This window comes from Biomphalaria glabrata, chromosome 2, assembly GCF_947242115.1.
Source record: "Biomphalaria glabrata chromosome 2, xgBioGlab47.1, whole genome shotgun sequence".
Taxonomy (NCBI): domain Eukaryota; kingdom Metazoa; phylum Mollusca; class Gastropoda; family Planorbidae; genus Biomphalaria; species Biomphalaria glabrata.
The window spans coordinates 58,735,193-58,761,587 of NC_074712.1; the positions used below are offsets into that span (position 1 = coordinate 58,735,193).

Genomic DNA, 26,395 nt, shown 5'->3' on the forward strand with positions numbered 1-26,395 from the left:
CGACAGATATTAAAATTTTACAATTTACAAAGGAAAATATTTTAGATCTAGATCTACTTTAAGTCCATTTTAAATTTATTTTTTTAAAAAGTAAATAATATTTAAATTCGTTAAAATTTCTATTTACAAAAAAAATTAAAAAACTGGATCACAATCACAATGGCAACGTCCTTAAGTTCTGTCCAAAAGGCTTCCAAAATAATTTTATTTGCTCGTCAACTATTTTACCTCAAGAGTTGTTCACACACAGCATTTAAGTTACAACCATGGTAAGATAAAGATTGCTTTATGCATTCTAGATCTTGACTTAATTCTTATGACTTCCAGTGGAACGAGCATACTAGCTAGGGCTAGATCATAGATGATACTAGTCTTAACTTAACTAGATCTAGAGTAGTTTATGCTATTCGGACACCTATAGGCCCAAATTTGAAAGTTTGACTTTGACAGCGCATTATTTTACAATGGTTCGACATAGAAAAGAAAATGACGTATCAAAATCTTCTTAAGTTAAAGGAGAATAAGGATGACTACTTATATTTGTACCCTTCACCTATATTTGTTATTATATTTAAGGTCAAAGAGGCCGTGTGTTTTTATTTAATTCGGACAAATTTGACCCACATTATTTGATTCCGGACACCATTATTTATTTCGGACAGTCTCTATATTTAGGCCTCAAAAAAACTCAGATTTTAATTCTTTACTAACATTAACTAAATTTTAAGATCCCCAGGCACAACCTCTCACATTAAATCATTAAGATGTTTTGGAATTATGCGTAAATACGAACACAAAAAGTATAAATATGAACACACTTATTCTACCAAAATTAGGTCACTGGGATAGTGACTTCTATACCTCGTCCCGAGACATGACGTTAAACTGCGCTCCTCTTTCCTTAGCACTTTTGGAGCTCAAAAGTGCCCTACTTCTTTTCTATCATTGTGTCTGCCTCCTCTTTTCCTAAGTCTGCCTTCATTGATCATCACACTGTCTCCTTAACTTTAAATTCTCACTACGTCCTAGACCAGTCAGTTTGCCGTGGACTGCGACGGGTAAGGGGGGATAAAGAGATCCTGGTGTTTGAGTGGTGGCTATCTGAGGATAAACCACAACAACACAATACTTTGGCTCCAAGTTCCCCTAGACCTGAGACCCAGATGGCCCGCTCTGGGTCAACCGGCTGGTCATGCCGAGCTACCAGCATAGGTCGTCGACCTATGCTGGAGGGCGGTGGCTGGAGGGTCAATCAGGGAGCTGCTGTATCGGACACATGACCGATGTAGCAGCTGACTGAGTATAGCACCTGTGTAGCCCTGGCGGGCTCATTCTGGACATCCGAATGGCCCGTCCCCTTGTTGGACTCGATGGCGGGTGGGGAGCACAGGTGCCGAATTAACCAAAATATATATGGACAAAAAAACACACACAAAACTACTTGCCCCAGACCTATGTCTGGGCAAGAAACGACGAATTGACGATAAAAAAGAGGAGGTCCCAAAAAGCTGTGCCACCTGGCCATCATTTCTGGTGGTTAGATGCACAGGGGAGGGAAAAAGCCTGACCAAGTTGAGCCCTTTTATTATCTATAAGGGACTCAAGTCAGTAGTGGGAGAGCCCAAGAGTGTGTCTAAGCTACACAAAACAATGGAACTCCTTGTAGAAGTAGACAGCAAGACACACTCTGATGGGCTTTTAAGATGCAGAAGACTCTGTGATCTCCAAGTGGAAGTCATGCCACACAAGAGTCTGAACACCAGCAGAGGTGTAATCAGCTCTAGGGACCTACTGGAATGTTCCGAGAAGGAAATAGTGGAGGGCATTGAAGGAGTCACCCATGCCCGGCGCATTACCAGGCGCAGGGAGGGTGAGGAGGTCAAAACCGCCACTATTATCTTCACATTCGGAACTAGGACACCGCCAGAGTATGTGAAGGCAGGATACCTACGAGTTCCAGTGAGGCCCTACATACCTAACCCCATGAGGTGCTTCAAGTGCCAGGTTTATGGACACGGCGCGGCAGTCTGTAAGAGGAACACTGTGTGTGCCAGATGTGCTGGAGAGGGTCATGAGGACAAGGGCTGCACAACCCAGTTCAAATGCCCAAACTGTCAAGCTGGCCACTCAGCCTACTCCAAGGACTGCCCTGTGTGGAAACAGGAGGTTGCCGTGCAGGAGTACAAGGCAAGAAACGGATGTACCTTTAGCCAGGCGAAATCGGCTGTACTGGCCCTACCCAAGGGCCAATTCGGCTTGACAAAGACCTACGCCCAGGCTAAGAAAGGAAGATCCATAGCCACACAGACGGACACATTGACCCCACCACCCCCTCCTCCTCCCCCAACTCAGAAGAAAACACCGCCAAAGAACACACCTCTGAAGAAACAAGAAAGCCCTGTTGTCATGCTAAAGAACAGGTTCTCTGTGCTCGCTGATGAGAGCATGGAGACTGAGCAGCATGTCAAAACCAATACTCCGGGAGAACCCGGAGACATCATGTCTGACACAGGTTCTCCTCAGAGAACCCAGCCAGACACCCCAACCTCTACTGAGTTAGAGGTTGACCAACTCCCTAAGGGGAGAAATCAAAGCGGAGAGGATGCCCGAGGTGAGAGAGGAGGAAATAACCTCCGCTCTAACCAGAGGGATCTCCCCTCTCCAGAGAGAAAGACTTCCCCCAAAAGGGGGTTGTCCTCCTCTCCATCCAAACCCAAGAATAAAAATACCAAGGTCACTGGAATAAAGGGAAACCCCTCCGGGGGCCTCCCAAGGCCAAATAGCTCCAAGTAGGTCATCTAGAATAAGCCATGGATTCCAGAATTGTACAGTGGAATTGTAGAGGCCTCAAGGCCAATTACGAGGAAATGCAGCTACTGATGGACTCTGAGACTCCTGTAGCTGTCTGCTTACAGGAAACATTTCTAAAAGATTGCATCAGCTTCCGAAGCTACCGTGCTTACACCAAGAATGTTGAGGATGCAGAGAGAGCATCAGGTGGAGTCTGTATCCTTGTGAAGGATAGCATCCCCCATGAGAGGGTAGAACTACAGACCACACTACAGGCCGTAGCAGCTAGGATAACCCTTCACAAGGTTATCACTTGCTGCAGCCTGTATCTACCACCAGGCGCTCCATTAAACCGAACAGACATGGAGGACCTTTTGAAACAACTCCCCCGACTTTATTTAATCCTTGGGGATTTCAATGCCCATAACACCATGTGGGGATCCAACAATACCGACACAAGAGGTCGTATGCTGGAGGATATCTTCCTCCAACATGATTTATGCATACTTAATGATGCATCACCGACCTACTTGCACCCAGGAACTGGATCATTCACATGCATTGACCTCACCGTATGCGTCCCCGGACTTCTGGACGATTTTAAATGGTCAGTTAGCAATGATCTACGGGGAAGTGATCACTTCCCAATCATCATTACTAACAATCTCCCTTCATTGGGACGACCTCAGCGGTGGAAACTGAATAAGGCCGATTGGGAACAATTCCAAAAAAGATGCTCTGAGGATATCACAGAAAATATCCTCCATGAACAGAACCCAGCTGATACCTTTGCTAGCAAGCTACTAAGTATAGCCAGGAAAGTTGTACCCCTAACCTCTGCAAATCCAAAACGGCCTAGCAAACCATGGTTTGATACAGCTTGCAAAAGTGCTATTGGTGATAGGAAAAAACGACTGGCTGCATTTATAAAGAATCCTTCCCAGGAAAACCTAAAGCTATTCAGGATAGCTAGAGCAAAGGCTAGACAAACCATACGGTCAGCCAAAAGGAATTCCTGGAGAAGTTTTGTCGGCAGTCTGGATGCCAAAACTTCTGCTAGAGCGGTTTGGAAGGCAGTAAGGCGAATCAAAGGGAAAGAATCAAATGCAATAGGGCATTTGAAAAACCAAGGACGAACTGTCACGTCCCCCAGAGAAATAGCTGACTGCCTTGCATCCTCAATAGCAGAAAAACCATCCACTGCACACTACACGCCAGAGTTCCAAAAAGTCAAAACCAGGGAGGAAAGACACCCCATTGATTTCAGGTCAGAGAACAATGAAGACTACAACAAACCGTTCTCTCTTGAGGAACTGAGGGAATCGCTGGACAAGTCACATGACACAGCGCCTGGAGAAGACGAAATCCATTACCAGTTCCTCAAGCACCTTCCCGAACCCTCATTGGCAGTCCTACTAGGGGTCTATAACTGTGTGTGGCAAACAGGCTCTTTCCCAAACAGCTGGAGGAAAGCCACAGTTATACCGATACCTAAACCGGGAAGAGACGGCTCTGACCCAGCTAACTATCGACCAATAGCACTAACAAGCTGCATCTGCAAAACCATGGAAAGAATGATTAACAGTAGGCTGGTCTGGTACCTGGAAAGGAATAAAGTGATCTCAAACTACCAGTGCGGATTCCGGCAGGGGCGGACAACAACTGACCACCTGGTAAGGCTGGAAGCTTATATTAGAAATGCATTACTCAGAAGAGAACATCTAGTAGCTGTATTCTTCGATATAGAAAAGGCCTATGACACAACCTGGAAACATGGCATTCTACGTGACCTGGCGCTTATGGGGCTTAAGGGACACCTCCCCCGTTTTGTGGAGGAATTCCTGAAAGATCGAAAATTTCAGGTCCGAGTGGGCAACTCCGCTTCTGACACTCATGACCAGGAAATGGGTGTACCCCAGGGCAGCATTCTGTCAGTCACCCTGTTCAACATTAAAATAAATAGCATCATAAATGCGCTGTCCCCTGGCATAGAGTGCTCTTTGTATGTTGATGACTTTGTCATTCTTACTTATGGGAAAAACATGAACACCTTAGAAAGGAAATTACAGTTATGTTTAAACAAAATTCAGGGTTGGGCAAACTATAATGGTTTCAAATTCTCTGACTCCAAAACAGTTAGTATGCATTTTTGTAATCTAAGGGGGCTCCACCCAGACCCTGAACTATTTATACCAAAAAGAAGATCCCTGTCGTGAAAACTACAAAATTTTTAGGCCTCACCTTAGATTCCAAATTTAATTTTCTCCCCCACATTAAGGAACTTAAGAAGAAATGCCAAAAGTCATTAAACATACTAAGAGTACTCAGCCATACGGACTGGGGAGCTGACAGAGATACCTTGCTGCTGCTCTATCGGAGTCTAATTCGATCCAAGCTAGACTACGGATCCATAATATATGGAGCAGCAAGGAAGTCGTACCTAAAAATGCTGGAACCAATACAAAATGCTGCCCTGCGTCTCTGTCTCGGCGCGTTTCGTACATCACCTATCCCAAGTCTCCATGTGGAGGCTGGAGAACTCCCCATGGATATAAGAATGAAAAAGCTTGCAATGCAGTATATAGTCAAGCTAAAATCCAACCCCACGAACCCTGCTTTTGACTCCATATTTAACCCCACAGAGTTAGAATTATACAATCGAAGGCCTAACGTCATACAGCCGTTGGGCCTTCGAATGAGAGAACCCATCCAAAATTTAACCCCACCCATTGACCAAATCTCTAAAATAGAAACCCCTCAGAATCCTCCTTGGCTAATGAATAAACCTAAATTAAATTTATCCCTCCTTAATTTCAAAAAAGAAAATACAGACCCAAGCATACTACAAGTCCACTTTAGGGAACTGCAGGAGAGCTACGGAGATTGTGGCACCATCTACACAGACGGATCCAAAATGGAGGGAAAGGTCGCGTGTGCCTGCTCCTTTCGGAACAAAACAATCTCCCGTAGACTCCCCGATGGCTGCTCCATCTTTACCGCCGAATTGCACGCAATATTGCTTGCACTTATGGCCGTAAAAGCATCAGAAAGGAGTAAATTTATAATCTGCTCCGACTCCAAATCTGCATTGCAAGCTTTGGGGCGGATGAAGACTGACATCCCATTGGTACATAAGAGCCTGAAGCTGTTGGACCTAATAACAGCCGACCGTAGGGATGTCACCTTCATCTGGGTCCCCTCCCATGTTGGCATTGAGAGAAACGAAGCCGCAGACAGAGAAGCAAAGAGAGCCCTAAATCATGCGGTGTCAGGAACCCAAATTCCCTACTCGGACCTGAGACAAAGTATTGCCTCTGCCACCTATCGAGAGTGGCAGAACCGATGGGAGGCTGAGACTCACAGTAAACTCAGGCAGATTGTGGCGGATGTCAGGTGGCGGCCCACATCTAAGGGTCTGACAAGGCGTGGTAGCACAACCATGTCCAGACTTAGGATTGGCCACACCTACATCACGCACTCTTTTGTACTGAAGAGAGAGGAGCCCCCACTTTGCGAGTACTGTGACTCTCGCCTCACCGTGGAACATATCCTCGTTGATTGCCCCAGATACCAGGATGTCAGGGAGAAACATTTTAGAGCCACTAATCTAAAAACACTATTTAATAATGTCGACCCTGGGAAGGTACTGGGCTTTATTCGGGAAGTGGGGCTATCTACGAAGATCTGATTTCTGAATTTGTGAACATGCACTATTTACATTAGATTTTTACCAAATATTTAAATTTTTACTACCTTTACTATTTTAACTGTGAATAGACCTTAATTTTAATTATATTACTGTATAGAATCTGGCCCTTGTTGTTTAGAGAGAGAGTAGTCCTTAAGGGACTGCAGGCACGACATGGCCTAAATTGTGCCGATGTGCCTCAAATCAACAAATCAAATCAAATCACTTCTATACCGACTTTTAGACTTATTTTATGTTTGAATTGTTTGCATGATTAGATGTGTGTTGAATGTTTGTGTTTTTTGTTTATTAATTTAATACATTTCTTATACAGATGTCAGATGATCTTTTGTAGTATAGTACATGTTAGGATAGTCTAAGGATAGCCATTCTTGCCTAACTGAATCCTCTATATTCTCTCTCTATAAATCTAGATCTATCTAGTAGGTCTAGATCTAAGCATTTAACTTCATTCAATGTACCAAGCTCACTCCAAACATTTGCCCATTTATTTTCTATAAAAAAAAACAACAACAAACGAACAAATATAATATAAGATCATTTTTATTGATGTCCAAAACTGGCTGTCCGAAATAAATTTTGGTAAGAAAATCGTAATTTAATTCGGACACCCTATTAATTTTTTATTTGTATGGAATCAAACAACTTGGCTTATAAATCAAATAAATCAGCTCCAAAAACAGAATAAATATTGCCGGGCTCATTAGTATATACTTAGCCAATCAAAAAATATAGTCTTAACCCTAGAAAGAGGTAAAGTCATCCGGGTAGCATAGGAAAAAACAACAACCTGACTAACAAATTTGAAATTCGGTTTTCTTACATAAAAAGACAGCTAAATGGAAGGCAATTGGGTCAGAATCATTGGAAAATGGACAAGCCCATGATACAGCGCGCTAGTTTTATAATAAATATTAAAATAATTATTTAATGACCACAAAAAACAGCGAATGTCCGAATTCATGTAATGTCCGAAATAAATAAACTACTATAGTTCTAGTAAAATCTAGTATCTAGACTAGGGAATCTAGACTCTTAGAGTAGACTCTTAGTACTATACTAGTAGTCTTAGACATTATTATTACTGACTCCGATTTATTGTAAAATATTTTTATTTATTATTATTAGTCTTATTACTAGTCTACTCACTACTCATCACTACTGTAACTGTAGTACTGAGTCTGAGTACTACTAGATAGTACTAGAGTAGACAAACTTAGAGTTACTAGACTTACTAGAGACACTAGTGACTAGAGTTAGAGTTTAGTCACTCAGTCTAGTGAGGAGTCTAGTCACATGAAAATGAATGATCATGATGATGATACTGACTGTCACTGTAGTCTGATACTGATGACAATGATCATCATCATGATGATAATGATTATTTATTTAATTTATGACTTGTGTCCATGTTATAATGATGATAAGTGTCATCTTATCTTATACTAAACTTATACTTAGACTATATAATACAGACTTACTTTTAAAAAAAAGAAGATGATAACATCCTATGCATCATGCATCTAGATCTAGTCATGCATGTTAACCAATGACTTAAATAGTTAAATTCTGCCAAGTCACTGGTTTTCCTGGCCTAGCTCAGGCAACCCATTCCATGCTCTAATAGTGCTAGGGAAGAAGGAGCTTTTGTACAAATTTGTCCTAGCATGCCATATGGAATGAGGAATGTGCCTTTATCTTTGTGTCTGAGTATTTTATTAAGTTTTGTTTTTTGTATTTGAAGATTATGGTTCAGTGTTTTATTTATAATTGCTACTTTACTTTTAAGTCTTCTATCCTGAAGGCTTTCTAAATTTGAAGTTGAATCATGATGCCAATGACACTGATGAATGTGACATGTCTTGAAAGTTGAATGAGCTTTACTTTGTCTTTGCCATCAGATTCTGTCACTCTAAACACTACTGACTGTCTCTGATGATTTTGAACTGTGAACTTCAAATTCATCATCAGTTTGGCCCATGTCCATCCTTCTAATTTGCATCTTGTTCCACTGTCTGGTCTTTTCCAATATTTGCTTCGGTCTCATTTCTCTTCCCCTGTAGTCTGTAGTGTGGGTTCCAGTGCAGACTTGCCTTGCTTTTTTTTTTTTTTTTTTTTTTTTTTTTTTTCAGCCTTGTTCTTCTTATTGAAATTGAATCATTATATGCATAAAGTATGATAAAGTTCCCATTTCAGACTTTGCAATCTCTACTATGGAGTGACTATAGTCACATAGTGCAGATTAGATGATGTTAAGGTCATCTATTTATTTGGTCAATGATTAGTGAGCTTAGTGTTAATGTGGCCAGCAAAAAGACCAACCACCTTTACTTTCCCAAACTAAACTCAGGTGCCCAGTAGAGTAAGGTGGATTCAGGGGCGCCTATAAAAATCCTGAAATTCAAAATCTCAGTCTTCCACCTAGTTCAAACTCAGGACCCCAAATTCAGACCCCAAGCGCTTAACCCCTAAGCCATCTCGGCACCTATTATATGCATAATCCAGCCCCATTTCAAGGCATTAGAGTCTTTTGATTTCTGTTTTATTGGTTTTGCTTAGGTGTTTCTCAGAGGCCAAAGACTGATTTAATTTTAGTAGGATGATATGAGGGTTATCTTTAAATTGAAACAATTACTGACTGGTCATATTGTATGCACTTCTGACTGTAAGCTCCACTCAGCATTACAATAATGTCGAGTTTGAATCTTGCTCGCTGTCTCTCCTTGTGGTCCTATAAGGTGTTAGCGTTAGGATGTAAATAAAGTAATCATCATTTCAGAAGGAACTTCCCAAACTTATGAAACAAAAATAAAACATTTTAATAACACGATGTTCCACCCTGACCACACATTTTTCACAATGCAAAATGTTACCTGGTATACAAATTTAAAATAAATCTAGATTTATGTACATGTAATTACACACACACACACACACATAAAAGCTTTAGTTCAGAAGATTACACTATACTTGAATTTTGCGGATAATAAATGCAAGCAATAAGATAATGTTAGAAATTAGATGTTAAAGTAGACTATAGGTTCAATTGAATGAGATAATGCTAGAAATGTTAAAGAAGGCTATATTTTTTATTTGTGTGTCATCTGGCATAAAATGTTAATTCACACACACACATGCATGCATATTATATATATGTACATATTTTTTTTTTCTAGTTGTGGTCCTTGTATGTTTTAATGTAATGTTATGTTATGCTGGAATTGTGTACATGTCTCACATTGGGGAGAATCAATTTAGCAGATTCTTTGTTCCCACACGAGCAAAATATAAAAAAAGCACAGAAACACAATCCTTGAATTGAAACTTGAATAATCCTATACATAAATTAAATTGGAGCAGTTGTATTTCTGAATTACTAAATTCATCAATAGTTTCACAAAAATCAGACTTATCAAACCAAACTAATGTAGCCAGGATCTAGTCTGGATTCATAGAGATTATCCAATTACTATCGTCCAGATAATTTTTGTATCATGTGAACATCATATGAATTTCCTAACCCCTTGGAGCTTGCCAAGTTTGCTTGTGAAAATTTTTTTTTTTATTGACCATCGGTAAGCTCTACACAATTTTCTAACACAAGTTTCACGCATAAATGTTAATTTCACTTACCTTTTTTTTTTCCAGCTTTTTTCAAGTCTCGCCTATGTCACAGTACAGCCCTATTTTCTTAGACCCAATTATAGACAAAGATGAATTAAAGAAGGAATTGCCAGAAAATGACCTTAGACGTCACAGACCACTTAAAGCTCCTAACACCGACTGTTCCATTTCTCCATTATTTTATGATCCCACTGTGCAGTAAGTATAATTTTCTTATTTTCCAACCATATAAAATTAAGTTTTTTTTAGCCTCAGTGTCAATGTTATACAATTCTCGAGACAAACAAATAAACTGCTAATAAATTACTTAGACTCAAAATGAACTAGTTTCTAGGGACTCCTGGATAAAAAAACAACAATTATTTATTTCTGTGCTGTTTGTCTGTTAAGTTTAAATACAAAAAAAAAAAAAAACTCAAAATTCCATTTCATCATCACCTAGTGCGCCAAATAACTACTTTTTTTCTTCTTTGGAGTCATCAAAGCTAATTCCCTTTCAAATGGTGTGACTAAACCCAGAATAAACTAAACCATAATGTAACCTTTTGACCTATGTGGTGTACCTTGCCAATGGCCTATATTTATATGGTTTTACAAGGTGAATAATGGGCCTCTTACAACAATTTTAAAAATAATTTAATATCTACTATGAGGCCAGGTTACTCAAAGAATGTATTACTCAATTATCATCAGTATGAAAAAGAGACTAATATAAAATGATTGAACATAAAACTAAAAACATATTTAATCTTAGTAAACTAAAGTCTAAAATATACATCACATCACATCCTTCAGCTCAAGAAGACATGCATAGGGCTTAGTAAGCTTTTGTCTTTGAAGCAATATTTATAAATGATAAGTTGACATTAAGAAAAATGTTTTGGTTAAATGCAATTTATTTCTTGTTTGTTTTTTTTTATAGAAAATTTACTAACATAATGATGAAGTCTGGAAACAAAGAAAGAGTTCGACTGATAATGAGAAAGGTAATCAAAGTGTTGAAAATATTTATTTTTGTATATGACCAGACAAAAAAACTACCACTATATATATATATATATATATATATATATATATATATATATATACAGAGAGAGCTCCTCCTTCGTGTTGAAGTTGAGTGCATTCCTCGAAGATGACTGTAAATTCCAATCCTCACTTTAAAAAGCTGCCGTGGATAGGTTTGGTCAATTGCCTGCTTCTTCTCTCAGCTTTTTGTTGGTTCGGTGCCCTTTCATGCTGGCCACTTTTCTTGCTTCATATCTCGTGACTCCGACACGCAAAGCTTTATGCCATAAGGAACGATTGAGAGCTAGTGCTTTCCAGCCGTGAACTACTAAATTAATCTGTATATTAAAGATAACATTTTCTAATTCCAAATAAGCATGAAGGAAAGTAGGAAATGGAGACTCAGCATCTATTCTCAAAATGTATGGTGATTAGTTTTCTAATTGAATGTGACCCTCTTGTTCTCTGTAAGACAGCCAGATAGGACATGCAGATCATTCCCCTCTATCCCCTGTATTTTCTCATTTGTTTTATATATATATATATATATATATATATATATATATATATATATATATATATATAATTGTGACGTGTGACTGTATAGTATAAATCACCTAGGGGACTCTACTACAAGTAAACTACACTCTCAAGCTGAGTTGTGTTTGCTGGGCACCAAAAGGCAGCATGGAAACCTTCTCCCAGGTTAACCCCCTTCCCCCTGGTCCACTAAAAAAGATTGGATCATAGCACATTGAGCCTCTGTAGCATGAAAGTTGCACTATACAAAAGAAATTCACAAAAATAATATTTTTTCTTTTTTTTTATGTAAGTAGTATTTATGTATTGAATAGACTAGCTTGGGTTTTGTTAAACTTTGAGAGTGCTTGCAGACTAGCTAAAGGAACCAAAGAATAAGTCTTGAGATAATTAACAATGCTTTGAAAGAAAAAAATAATAATTATGCTGAAATAGACCCCAAAAAATTGGGCTGGATTGATTTAGTCTTTTTATTCAGATCTAGAATGTATACACTGAAGAAGAAAAAGGCTGTTAGTTAAAACTTCTTTAATAAAAATAATTTCTTTATTTATACTTTCTGTTGGCAGCTGTTTGAAAATCTGAAGCACATGCAAATAGCTCGTTGGAATCAAGCCACTACATTAGAGGAGAAGTCTGCTATCGAATGTGACCCTCTTGTTCTCTTTAAGACAGCCATTGATAATTGTAAGCCGCTGTTGCTCACGCAAAGAATAGTGAAAGGAGGAATTGCTTACAGAGTAAGTTTCCTAGTTACCTGGCTATGGGATTATAGAAAAAAATGTGATGGGCTGTAGTCATCAAAAAAAATAATTTTAAATCCCATATTTTTGCTATGTTTGATGACCCCATTCCGTTGTGAAGCAACTATTGATCGTCTCAGAAATGAGTTGAATCCTTGTGTAGTACCTGTGATCGAAACGAATGTAGCCCACACAGCAGTTCTCCCCCTTCTCTATGCATTTGATGTATCCAAGGAATGACAAGTGTCATTAAAGTTTGAGATCAGCCACACCCGCACAGGTTCTGCTAGGACTTAGCACTGTGTGCTGCAAGCTGCCTAAGGGTTACTGGCTCCTGACTTCTCTTCAGTGTTGACTTGGGAAGCCTTTCCGATCTTTGGGTATAGCTGCTGCAAGGCAGCAGAGGCTTAGATTCTAAGTTTTGCTTCTCCTAGGTGGGTAGCCAGCCCTCCTGCTCAAAGCTCACTGGTTTAGGTGCCAGTTACTCCCCTTTGCCCATTCTCCTGTTAGTGATAACAGTTCTGCCTGACCCAATATTCAGCTACAAATGAAGGTCAGGAGTTGAACTGGTTGTCAAAGGCTATTTGCCATTGGAATCATTTTATAGGTTGTGAAGTGCTTATATCCATTCTCACGTCACTAACAACCTTACAGAACCATTTTTTTTTATGTCAACCTGTTATATCTACTTTACCAAAATGACTTTTTAAAAAATGTATACTTTTAATAACTTAACAATACACATAGCTTTGTCCACATTGTTTTTATGGCTTTTCTTTATTTACAAAATTACTAAAACATTATTTTACTTTTGTCACTAGATTAGAATTCAAGTTTTGTTTCATATCCTTTTTTGTGAAAAAGTAATTTGAAAAAGTTTTACATCATTTAAATTTGTGAGCATTACCGTGACTGTATATTCTGTTTTATGAACAAATGGGTTGAGTATCCACTTATTACAGAAACCTGGGAGTGCACACTTCTTTTACTACCAGTATTATACCAACTGAACCAAGAATTTAGTTACCGGTATATTAATTTTCCACTCACTTTTGATTAACTAATCATACACATTTTTTCCCATTCCCTTCCTTGGCCTTGACCCATTCCTTGCAATAAGATGTCTCAGTTGTCTTTGTCATATATACCCGGTACCCAGCTTTCTTGGCATTCTCAACATCATTTTATTGTGATTGGGTATACTGTATACACATTCTTACATGTGAATAACAGCATTTATTCCATTTCAATTCATTTGTAAAAATGTTTATAACACATTCTTAAAGTAAGAATCCAAACAACTGATGTCAAGGTATATATCATTCGGGAGGGGGAGGGGCATAGTAAAAAAGTTTGACTATTACATCATTATTGTGATATTCTTATGCATAATAAGGTTTTAAAAAAATAATGTATATTTAAGGTTCCTGTTTGTGCCAGACCAAAAGAACAAACTTTCCGTGCTATGAAATGGATCTTAGAGAGTTGCCGTGATAAAGAAAGAAGGATTCCAATGGAAGATAAATTAACATTAGAGCTAATGGATGCCTACAACCACCAGGTAATTTCTTGTTCTAAAAGTAATGCTTATTGTGCCCATGGTTACAATGCTCCCATTTTTAATAACTGAAAGTTACTCGGTTAGTACAAAGGTTTTATTAAGATTTTATAAGTAACCAGTGTAATGACTTATGTACAGTCATCTTGCTTTTGGCAGATAACTAAGTCTGTTAATGATTTTATACTTCTTCATATTTGAGACCAATAGGAAAACTATTGGTGAAGAAATTGAAAAGAGATCTTTGATCAACCACTAACAGAAAAGGCTTTTGTCAGCATTGGTGTGTCAAAATGTGTAGATCACAGCTATGACTGCATACCCACTTGAAATACTGCACCCTTCTGACTCAAACGACAAGTCTTATTATAATCATGTGTTCTTTAAAAATTTAAAATTTCAAAGTTTCTATTCTTTTTCCTGCCAAATCCCAACAATAAAAAATGTAATAAAAATATGTCAGGATATATTGTGTGGATTTCAGCCTTATTATTTTTAATTTGGAATAACATGGAAATATGTCACAGGTTCATTTTAAATTGTATATTTGCTTAAAAAACAATTAGTGAAATGAAACATTAAAGCTACTACAACTAATTTAAATGAGTTCTGAATCTTATTGGTCGACTTTCACATTCTTTTTTGTCAGAAAGCAAAAATGCTTCATCAAATTTCATTTAGTTGTCAATAATGTGCACATTTGTTAACAATACATCAATGTTATTTTACTATTGTCTTTCTCGTCTCTAGGGTAAAGCCATGAGAAAGAAACAAGAAGTTCATAAAATTTGTGAGAGTAATCGAGCCTATGCACATTTACGATAATTTCATCTGACGAAAGTAACATAGATCTAATATCATGTCATGAATCAAAGTGTATCTGTGTGTGATATATCATAGGTCAAAGTTGATGTAAATAAATATTTTACATATAAAAAAGGGTTGAAGATTGATTTACTTTTTTTTGTTCAATGTTACAAAATCTTTTATGTCTAATAAATTATATGTTCCTTTGTTAAACATGTCTTTTTAGATTGAACCCTCAAAACTAAATTATTTTTCAAGATTTAACCTCTTAATTTAACTTTTATATTGTTGTTATTGAACATAATTTTAGGGGGGGGGGGGGGGGGCTATGTGAATATAACATACAAAAAATTGAAAAACTAATCTAAATAAATTTTTTAGCAATTAAGTATTTCATGGTCTTTCATGTAGTAAAATGTGATTTGTCTAAGTTGTGGTCCATGTACTGACCAGCAAACCATAATTTTTTTGGGGGGAAAATGCATTGCAGCATTGAGTCCATGGAGTGCTGGGCACTGATGGACATACGAAATATCAGTTCATGAAGGTACAAGGACATTTCATCATTTTAGATGCACTAATGACAACTTGTAGTCACCTTGTAATGATTCTTGCACTCACAGGGAGCCAATAGAGTACACAGGAGAATAAAAACTAAATCGTGTCTTGATTTGCATAGAACTATTCTTACACCCATGTTCTGAATTTGATTCTTTTTGATGTCCAACAACTGCTACTAATTTTTAACTTAAAAGAATCTGGTGATGTGATTATGCCATTCGCACCTAACTGTATTGAACAATTGAATTGTGATAATATAAAGTTGTTTTTTTTAATTTAGGAATAAATTACATTTGATAAAAGAACTATTTTTGACCAACAATATACAGCATGCAATCAAATGAATGAACACACTTTTATTGGAGTAAAAAAATATATAATCCAATTATAACAACAGTCTAGTTAACTGAACAACACAATAATATACATATTGGTATTTAAATATTAGGAAGGTCCAGTTCATTTCTTTCACTCGTTCTCCATACACTTTCTTAGTTCTGTCACTTCCTTTTGACAATGTCTCTATAAGCCAGTACCAATTACTTTAAATGTTATTTAATATTTTTGTTCATTTCTTTCTTCCTTTCTCCATACACTTTCTGAACTCTGTCACTTCCTTCTGACACAGTCTCCAGTCTTTCTTTTCCCCAATACACTCTTGAACGGCATAGTGCAACTGTAAGCATCCTGTTTTGTTGATCATAGCCTCCACTGGGTCAACCTCCTCTTCAGCATTGGCACTACTGTCACCAGACTGCTCATTTGTAGCCATGAAACAATTGTCACTTCCAAATCCTGAAGAGAAAAAAATATTTTTAGCTAGTTGAAAAAAAAGTGCATAATTCATTTTTAAAAATTTACTATACACAGGTCATCAGCCTCGAAATTAAAGTTCTTCGTCCTTTGCCAGTATAACTATCCGAGAATTAATGTTTTGAAACAAATGTGTAAACAAGAAAAACATTAAAAAAGAAAAAAAAAAAGCTTGAACAAAGTGTAATTGTATCAATTAGTTTACATCAGTCATGCAATTAAATTTGTAATAGATCTATATCAACAACAATATAACAATAAGTCTGTTTAATTAGAAATATTTTTGCCCATTGTTTTTGCTTAGCACTATTTTATGCTTTTAACTTTCTCAAGGCGCTGTGATCCTATTATCACTTGTCTGGACCAGTCTGGAAAATTGGGGGGGGGGGGGGGGAGAGAGAGAAAGAAAAGGATATCTGTGAGAATTTTTACTATATTAACTTTAAAAAAAAAAAAAAAAAAAAAGAGTGCACGACATGAATTCTAACTTAATGTGTCTATAAAAAGAGAAGATTGTATAGTTAACCATTGTTTGTTACATACTTACTTTAAAGCAGTGACCTATAAATGGGGCTAATTAATTTGTTGAAAATAAATTTGTAATTATACAAGGTAAAAAAAAAATTAAAAAGCTACATAATATTTTATCTTTAATATCAGGAAAAGAAGACAAATGAGTTTGCACTTTAACGTCAACCCTCTAGTAGCGAAAAAGCCAAACTCCTCAATGCTGTGTAGAAACAGAAGCTGAGCTGGCTTGGTCCTATTGTGAGACATGACTCACTATTCAAAGTAATCCTTCAAGGTACAGTGGAGGGAGCATGAAGAAAGAGTTGTCCTCTGAAAAGCTGGCTGGACAAAATTTAAAAGAATTGACCGGCCACCTTCTTGATATCCTGCTAAGAACAGCTGCTGACTGGGCAAAGTAGAGGTATTTGGTAGCATGAGCTGTCGCAGTATTCCTATGATGAAAGTCAAGTGACTGAAGATGATGATAATTTATATATATTAAAAACTATGCTTGCCCTGGATGTGGCAAACTATGTTGGTTGGATGAGAGGTAAAGTGCTTGACTTCAAACTGAGGTCCCGGTTTCAAATCCTGGGATTTTAAATTTTGGGATCTTTGGGCGCCTCTGATTCAACCAAGCTCTAATAGGTACCTGACATTAGTTGGGAAAAGTAAAGACAGTTGGTGGTTGTGCTGGCCACATGACACCCTAGTTAACCGTGGTCCACAGAAACAGATGACCTTTACATCCTTTGTCTGAAAGGTATCTAATGCCAAATCTTGCTGATTGGGGGACAGAAAAGATTTTGTTATCAAATCAGCGTGTCATTACTGTGAAATGTTTTCATGATCAATCTTTATCTTGTCAACATATCAAATGTTGTATGAAATAGAGCCTAGGCAATGTAGTTAAAGTTTAGATGAAATAAGATCTGGATCAACTAACTAGATCTAGACTTTAGTCCAATAGAGTTTAGAGCAGTATGAAATATCACGAGGCTTTCTACTACAGAATGATTAAAAATATTTAAATGACTTTTTAATCAATAATTCGGTAATCATGAAGATGAGCGTCAAAAATTATTGATTCACCGAAAATTCAAAAAAAATTTACCAATTCTTCAATGCAAGGCTGACGCAATTTGTATAAAATTGAATGATCATATCTAAAAAATCATCAAATGATGACGATGATAATCATGATTGATGTGTGACATTAGATCTAGACTAGATCTATCATCATGAATCATGGTCATGTTGATTGAATGATGACAATGAATGAGTCAATGACAATGGCTGAATCATCATCATGAATTGGCAATGATTGAATGAATGATATTGATAATGATCTAGATCTATGTCTATATTATAGTATATAGATCTAAATCTAAATCTAGACTACTGGGTCTACTCTAGTACTCTCTAAGTCCTAAGTCTAGTCTCTAGTCAGAGTGACTAGTAGTAGTAGTAGAGTGTAGAGACTAAGACTAGACTAGGAGTAAGAGTCTCAAGCCGAGTCTCAGTCTGTAGTGCAGGCTAAGACTGTTACTGACTGTAGACTCAGACTGTTACTGTAGTCAAGTGTAGTCACTGTAGTAGGCGTGTAGGTAGTGACACAGACTGTGACAGACAAGTGATGAAGTACCGTAGACTAGTGTAGAGATTTACTTTAGACTTTGTCACTTTAGATTACCTAGAATACTAGAACATATAATTAATATAATACGGTTGAATACCTAGATAGATTCTAGACGACTAGAGTAATGAAAGTTATGAAACAGATTTGCGCTCAATTCCTCAATCTCAAAAAAGAGTTTAAAGTTTAAGGTTAATTAGGTTGCCATGAACTCCATGGAGGCTGCCATATTGGAAATCTAAAAAATAGAAATAAACTCAAAGTTTTTGATTGGCTGATAACAATGCGTGAAAAACAAATCATGATATTATTGACTTACGAAACTAGACTAGAGCTAGATATATCTAGATCTAGAACTTACTTAGTTATTACATTACTAATGGTAACAAGATACCTGGAATTAAGTATATAATTTTAATATAGATCTAGTCTACCCATTCACTGATAGCAAAAAACAAGCAAATAGTCTACATTTCAGATACAAGTACTTTTGAAACATTCGTAATTCATTTTTTTCCCCATATGCATGGCTCAGATGTCGCATAGATATAGTATATATAAGTCTATGATATAGATATAGTGTCTTATAGTCTACTCATAATACTGATATAGACTCTAGATCTATATTAGCTTTTTAAAAGTAACGTCTGTATTATATAAGATAAAGGGGGCTCACGTAAGCCTAGGAGAAGGATTAACTAATTCAAACCTCTGCTGCCTTGCAGCTATACACAATCACGGGAAAGGCTCGGGAGTCAACCCAGAGAAAAAAATCAGGAGCTGATCCGATGCGATGACCCTAAGGCAGTTCGCAGCACCCAATGCTACACACTGGAAGAACCTGCGACACCGCTGATCCCAAACTGTATTGGCACTGCTGTAATTCCTTTGGATACATCAGCTGCGTGGATAGGGGCGGGGGACTGATATGTGTGGGTGACATCGTTCCGACCACAGCTAATGCCCATGCAGGCATTCATCTCATTTCCATGAGATAATCCATAGTCACTTCGCGACTGAATTAGGCTATAGATCTTGTTCTCGTTTTAGTTTTATGCAGGCAACTATTTTGAACTAGATCTAGAAATAAGTAGATCTTAAAGTCTTTTGTGTGTGTGTGTGTGTGGAAATAGTACTTGGCTTATAATCAAACATAAATTGTAAGTACAATGAAGATACCTAGTTTAAAAAATCTTTGTAAAAGTTATATTGTCCGGCTCCTTATCCCCAACCCCCAATTGTCATTGCAGTACTCGTGTCCATCTGTACACGCAACAGTTTGAGAAATGCTAAGGACTTGAATCTTTTGCTCCATCTGCACTGTAAGCTCCGACTTCACTGCAGCGATTTCATCCCTTAGCTTACTTCTGAATTCCTCCATATCTGTTCTCTAGCTAGTCGCAATTGTTTGTGTTGACCCTAGAAGCTCTTTTTTCATTTCACTCAATATTCCGCCGAGATCACTCTTCACTTCAAACTCGTGAGTGTCCGGGTTGAACCCATCTTCTTTCAAGTTCTCTCTCAGACGGCTAACAAAGGCTTCTTTTTGTGTCCGGACGCTACGATGTTTCGCCTCTTTAGCTCCTTTCGGATTTAGTTAATCTGGAGCTCGTGAAGGCGTTTAGAAGTAGACATTGAAAGTAGAGTGGGCGGGATTCCACTTGTGACACCAGTTAAAATTGTTACGACTTTGGAGTAAACTAAAGAAAGTTAACTCAACGATTGTCAGGTCGCCGATATCCTTTTGATTGCAGTAACACAATGCACTATGAACAGTCAATGTCAATACTCCAAGTTATACAAATAATTTCACAGTTCTCCTAATAAAATGTAGGGGGCCTACATATACCCCTATTCACAAAAACCAATAATATATATATATATATATATATATATATATATATATATATATTTGTATATATATATTTATATGCCTTTATTGGTTAATATTGAATATTAGATTACTTATGAAAATAAGCACGTGGTCCTTACTTTTTCTGCACAATTTGTGCAGATAGAATCAGGCTTGTTTATGTTCTGGATCTAGACTCTAGATCCATAACTTAGATATAGATCTAGTACTAGTAGCATAGGCCTTTTTAGATAGGGGCCTACTGGTTGGCCTACTTACAAAAAAACTACATTAAATGGAGTTATAAAATATAAAATGTACCTATTTTTAAAATACTGAAAAAAATTGTGGGCATGTTCTTAGTTAATTAAATCAGTCAATTAAGTTCTTTATGTTTAAGAACTACTATTATTGTTGTGAAACTTTATTTAATTTCTAAACTATTGAGTCCTTCATCGGAACATTAATGGCACAAGAAAGGATGTCTCTAATTGAACCTCCATTGGGGCCAGCACCAGAACGATAATAACAGTAAATGGCGCAATGTTTCAAGAAATATCTCTATTATATGGCATGATTTCATTTCTTCCGGATAGACAGCAAATTTCCCGATTGTGTATTTTTTTCACCCTCACTAGGCAAGTGTTTCAGCCTTCTCATTTCCTCGTATTTGGGAGCTGGTATGAATTCTAAACTTTTGACAAATCAGCAATCAAATAAACTAGTTAAGCTTCACAAATTTCCTAAACAGCACGTGTTGGTATGGAAGAACATTATCTAGTTGATGTATGATAATATTAGGTGTTGTAGTATTTTACACTATGCAGGTCGTTGTCATGTAAAACACTGCACTCATCATTAATCTTCGGAATCGAAGACATTGCTGTTATTTTACTTGTGATACTAGTAAATTTAACTGGTATAATTGTATAATACTTCCATGATATGAGATGAGCTCCGATAGGTAACATAGGAGGAAGGACTTGTACTCTTTCCGTAGCGTTTCGGCAAGAAACTGCGCAACCCGAAAGTGTACAATATAAAATTGTATACAAGTGTTCGATGTAAATGAATGCTGTGTAAAAAAAAATTGAAATATAAATGTATGCTGTGTAATATAATGCATTGTTAAAAGTGTGCAATGAGAGAGGTCCTTAAAGAAAAAGGAGCAAGCGGAATAAAGGAATACATGAAATGAACAGGGTATAGATCAAAAAATCTATTCAGCGTTGTCGCCTGAAAGAACATTTTCATAGCTTTTTTTTCGTCGAGAGCAAACGGCGGATTTATCACGTGACCATTGTGTTCAACCTTATTCAAATACATATTGGCCGGGTGGGGGACATGGAACAAGCTCAGCGCTAGTCTCAATTCTAGATAGTGGATCTCCACCCCACCCCGTGGCAAATTGCTTTCAAATCCTGGACTATACAATCTTCAGTTTGGCAGAGACTTGGCGGTTACAAGTCTTTCAAAACGAGGTTTATTTACTCGGTATTGAAAGTGAAAAAAAAAAATACAGTTCTGCATGAGGACGTCTGTTAGACAAGTCTCAACAGCCAAAATATTCAATCCAGTTATTCTATAAAATGTCAAGGACTTTTTTTTTTTGACACAAGTATTAAAAAATACTTTAAAAAAAAAAACAAAGCATAAATTAAGCGTACCTGTATAAATTAGTTTGGATCATTCATGTAATTAAATTTATAACAGATCTAGACTATTCTAGACTAACAATAAAAAAGCATTTATAAAAGTAAAAGAAGGAGAAACGACCTGAAATAAAAGAGAAGGCTTCTCGATGGAAAACAATCTACTTATGGAGAGCCTATAAACATGGAAGATTTAACCTTTGTAAAAAAATACTGCTATGCATGAGAACATCTGTTAGACATGTCTCAGTGGCAAAAATCCTCAATCCAGTTTTTCAGTTAAGTACTTTTTTTTTTTTTGACACACATTATTAAATCAGTGAGTGTGTTGCTGTTAGTCTGTTGGACCGGATTTGTCGACTCTTCTTTCTCTATTCCTCTCTGTCTTTTGCCTTGGATAGAACCTCTCTCAGTGACAGGCCCGTCCATTCTTTTGTCTTCCCATCGCTTTCTTTGTCTGCCTCTTCTTCTTATCTTATCTTATATATTACAGACGTTACTTCAAAAAAAGAAGATAATTATGTTCTACTCATTCAATGTGTCAATCTAGTCATGCATGTTAACCACTGATTTAAACTCTGATAAATCGATGGTTTTCCTGGCTGATTGATTTATTTTTTTTTTACAATAGTTAACAGGTCATCGTGGGGTCCAATCGCTCTAGTAACCTTGTCTCTAATTTAATCCTCAAGAAAGAACAATATAAGCAATAAAAATACACGTAAGAATTTAAATTCAATAATAGATTCACAAAAGTAACTTAACATGAAGCGTAAATCTTATAGACTGAAAAGACTGATTTGTGGACCCGGATATTAGTTCACCTACCTAATTTATAGTTTTTCAAATCTAAAGTTCTTAATCGGAAAAAAATAAATAAAATGTTTTATTTCTAATTATGCTCCTTTATAAATTTACTCTTCTGTGTGGAAACTGGAAGCTTAAGAGAAGCCAATGTATAATTAAACTTCCTGTTTACACTTCTCTTGAGACCTTGACGCGTTCATTACGTGACAATACTATTTGAAAGCGTTTCCTTACAAATACGATTGTTAACAATACAATTAATCCTTTACATAAAATTAGTAGCCTAGTCATATGCCAAAAAAAAAAAATTCCTGGATTTGAAATACAATGTTGAAGGACATTGGGAGGTGATATTTATTTTAAAGTTATTCAAATTTCATTTAGTGAGAATAAATCAAAAGGGGGGGGGGCACTATAATTATACGACCACCACACCTTTTCTTTTTCTAAAGAAAGATTAATTATATTAAAGTTTTTTATTTTTATTATTTTTTTTATTTTATATTTATAAAATTAGTAGTTGAGTGGCTTGGTTGGGATGGGTTCGTTGTGGGGGAGTGTTTGAATTTAGTCCATGTGATTTTGTTTGTAAGCACCTTCTCCTCCCCTTGAGTTACCTTTCTATACCATCACATTTATCCATTTTCCTCTTCTTCTAAGACTAAGACGGCTTTATTGATCCATATGGAGACTTATGGAGACTTGTTGTGATTACAAGGACTCTTTTCTCATATAAAGACAACACAATAGAAACATACACACATAGACATAAATAAATATAGACTAGCCGATTAAAGAGTTTTATGAAACGAAAATTTGTGACTTGCAATTTTGTGTACTTTATTATACAGCATTTATGACCATTATAAAAGTTAAGCATTCATATCTATTTCAGCCACACACCTATATATATTGTAAATAAGGAGGCAGTGTAGTTTTGTTTAGTCTCTAAGAATGAAGATCATGTAATTTTTCATAATTCGGAAATCCGAATACAATAGATATACATGTTTTCAAGTTACATGAAGTTACTTCCTTCGGCCAGTCTATATTTATTTATGTCAATGCCTACACATAAATAGAACAGACACAATATAAAGAGTTCATTCAGCGATTTCTACATTTCTGCATTTTTTTTTGCTTAAATGATGTAAACCAGATCTTCATAATCGTAATATAAACAAAGAGGAGATTACTCGGTCTAAAATTTACATAGACATAAATAAATCATGGAACTATACTAATGGAACACCAGCTTCGAGTTTTTTACAAAGCCAAAGAGAGTCGAAGTGCCGTCGCGCATCATTTTAGCGCATGGTGCAATGTGGAGAAATCCATGATGATGCCAAAGAAGAGATTTACTCCGTCAGTCCCTTGCAATGAGTGTAAAACTTTCGTACGCTCTATTTGATTAGATGTGTAAAAACTTCATCCATTTTCTGACTATCTGATATAAAAGATACAATTTTCCCGAATAAGAGATCGTCACAAAAGTTATTTTTTTCGACCACCCTATAAAATGCCACATTTTTTCAAAAAAATAGAATCTAAATTCCGAAAATACAATCTTTCAGTGTTTCTGTGTTTGGTTTATTTACACTAAATCTGGATGAAGACCTTTCTACCGTTCCGCTAAATGCGTATTTGTTACGATATACTAAATTGCACGAAATAAAAATAAAAATAGGAGGCCTAATACAGTTTTGACACTCCAAGCTACGCATTTCTAATCGTTTTTTTATTATTATTATCGAAAGGACTAGGCTATAGGCATACATGTCTCGTGGGAAACAAAGAAAAAGTTCATCTCGGTAATATTGTAGCCTAAAAAAAATGACCAAAAAAAAAACAACTATAGCCTAATCTAAAATGAAATAGATCTAAAGCTAGATTTTCTTGGACGAACGATACAAAATAAGTATAAATAATAAGTCATAGTCATATGAATCTGATAGATCTAAAACAAATACTTATAGTACTATTCATTAATTAATTATTAGAATTACTTGACTACCAACTGGGTATTTTTATTGCCAAAATACAATGTATTTTATGTGCATTTATTAAAAACAACAACCAAAAATTAAGCGTTCGACGCAACTAGATCTAATATTAATAATATAGATTCTGGTTCTAGATCCAGAAAGCTACTTCTCTAATTCAGTTTTCTAGTTTAATTCTAGTTAGATCTAGATGTCTAGACCAGTAGATCTAAATCTAGCCAGGGTTTTTGTCATGGAATAGATCTATAAACCTGCAGCCGCCTACTGATCACGATCGGATATGACAGATACTATTGATGAGATACTCTCTCTACGTCAATATAACTATATAATATATATATATAGATCTAGATCTAGTAATCTAGTAGATCACAGTAAAACTCAATGTGTACTTCCGACTTTAGCTCAACAAGTCTACTCCAAAGTATACTAGTAAAGTCACAAAGTGTAAAGGATCATTATATATTCAAATAAAAAATTTATAGGCCTAAATGAATCGAATAATAAGTCACTAATTTGACTAATCTAAATTGTTATTTTTTAAATGGCAAGTGTGATTGATGACTTCTGACTTGTACACGAGTTGCAGAGATTCTATCTTTTATTTTGATGACATGTTACGATATATCAATGATATTTAGATAAACGCAAGTACCTAGAGGAACAGAGAGAAGGACCATTTAATATAAGGCAAAGAAGTAAGATGTTTATAATCCATCAAACTCACAGAGGACTTGTGTCGGCATTTCATGCATTTACAGAAGCTACAAACTATGCTACAAAAATGATAGGCTTGTCTTTGATTCCTAAGACTTATGAGGAATGCTATGTTTCCAGAGGCTACTCAGCCCCAGCTGTGACCTACATATTATGCCACACTGAGCACAGGCATAACCATTGTCCACCTGTGGTAGAATCAGTTTTTTTTTTTTTGCCATCTACCCTCGGCAATTAATTTTCATTGGTGTATACCACACCTTTGTAAGTGACCTCCAGCTGTCTCGTTCTGAAGCTGTATGCAACCAGGTGCTCTCTTATTCTATGTCAGTTAAAGTAAGTTGGCGCCTAAGCATTTCTGTGGTACCTCTTTACGTGCATGACATGTTAGGCAAATGGTTTAGCCTATCGGAATGCCATTTCGGAAAGTATAGGTGCTTAAAATGAAACTCCAAATATCTGGACTTCCAGTTACCAAGAAAATAAGCTTAGGTTTCAAAGAGACGACACTGGCACTTCAGCTAAGACGATCAGTAAAATTAATAGCAACTTTAATTGCAGTCCACCAAACTAGATAAAAAAAAAAAAACAAGTGTGGCTTCAATAGCATTGATGATATTTAGTTTACTTTTATCTCATTTACTAGTATTACTATTTCATTGACTATGGTTTTACTAGTTCCTGCAATTTGATGAAAAATAATAATTAAATTGTGTATAGTCTATATACAAATGTTTATAAGAGATCACAGCTTAGCTTAATTTACTTAATATTTTAAAACTATGATTTTGTGTTCTGACTCTACTCTTAATAAATTATATTTTATTTTAAGAATGCAAAGTTGGAAATTCTGTTCTGATGAAAAAAAATTATTAAACTAAAGTAGATGTTTATGGTTCTTTTGTATTTATTTTTAAATTATTTATTCATTAAAAATTAATTGCTCATTAACATTTACTTGAAGTAAAGATCAAAAACACAAATTTAATACATGATCAGCTCCCAATTCACGCAGATCACAGCCCATCACTTAAATGTATTTACTGTCAATTCTACAGACTATTC

At 36.3% G+C, this 26,395-nt stretch overlaps 1 protein-coding gene across 1 annotated transcript; it reads left to right on the top strand.

Annotated features, from left to right (window-relative positions):
- Positions 1–129: 129 nt before the first annotated feature.
- Positions 130–14,913, top strand: LOC106068064 (28S ribosomal protein S7, mitochondrial-like). Its single transcript, XM_056021685.1, has 6 exons — positions 130–269; positions 10,148–10,321; positions 11,046–11,109; positions 12,241–12,411; positions 13,838–13,975; positions 14,723–14,913. Exons 1-6 carry the CDS (start codon positions 160–162, stop codon positions 14,795–14,797), a joined length of 732 nt encoding a protein of 243 aa, XP_055877660.1. The 5' UTR covers positions 130–159; the 3' UTR covers positions 14,798–14,913.
- Positions 14,914–26,395: the final 11,482 nt, after the last annotated feature.

Bases quoted from the DNA above. Each gene is read 5' to 3' on its own strand.
- LOC106068064 (XM_056021685.1), top strand. From the start codon at position 160: ATGGCAACGTCCTTAAGTTCTGTCCAAAAGGCTTCCAAAATAATTTTA. The intron at 10,322-11,045 runs GTAAGTATAATT...TTTTTTTTATAG, and splicing joins TTTTATGATCCCACTGTGCA to AAAATTTACTAACATAATGA. The intron at 12,412-13,837 runs GTAAGTTTCCTA...TGTATATTTAAG, and splicing joins AAGGAGGAATTGCTTACAGA to GTTCCTGTTTGTGCCAGACC.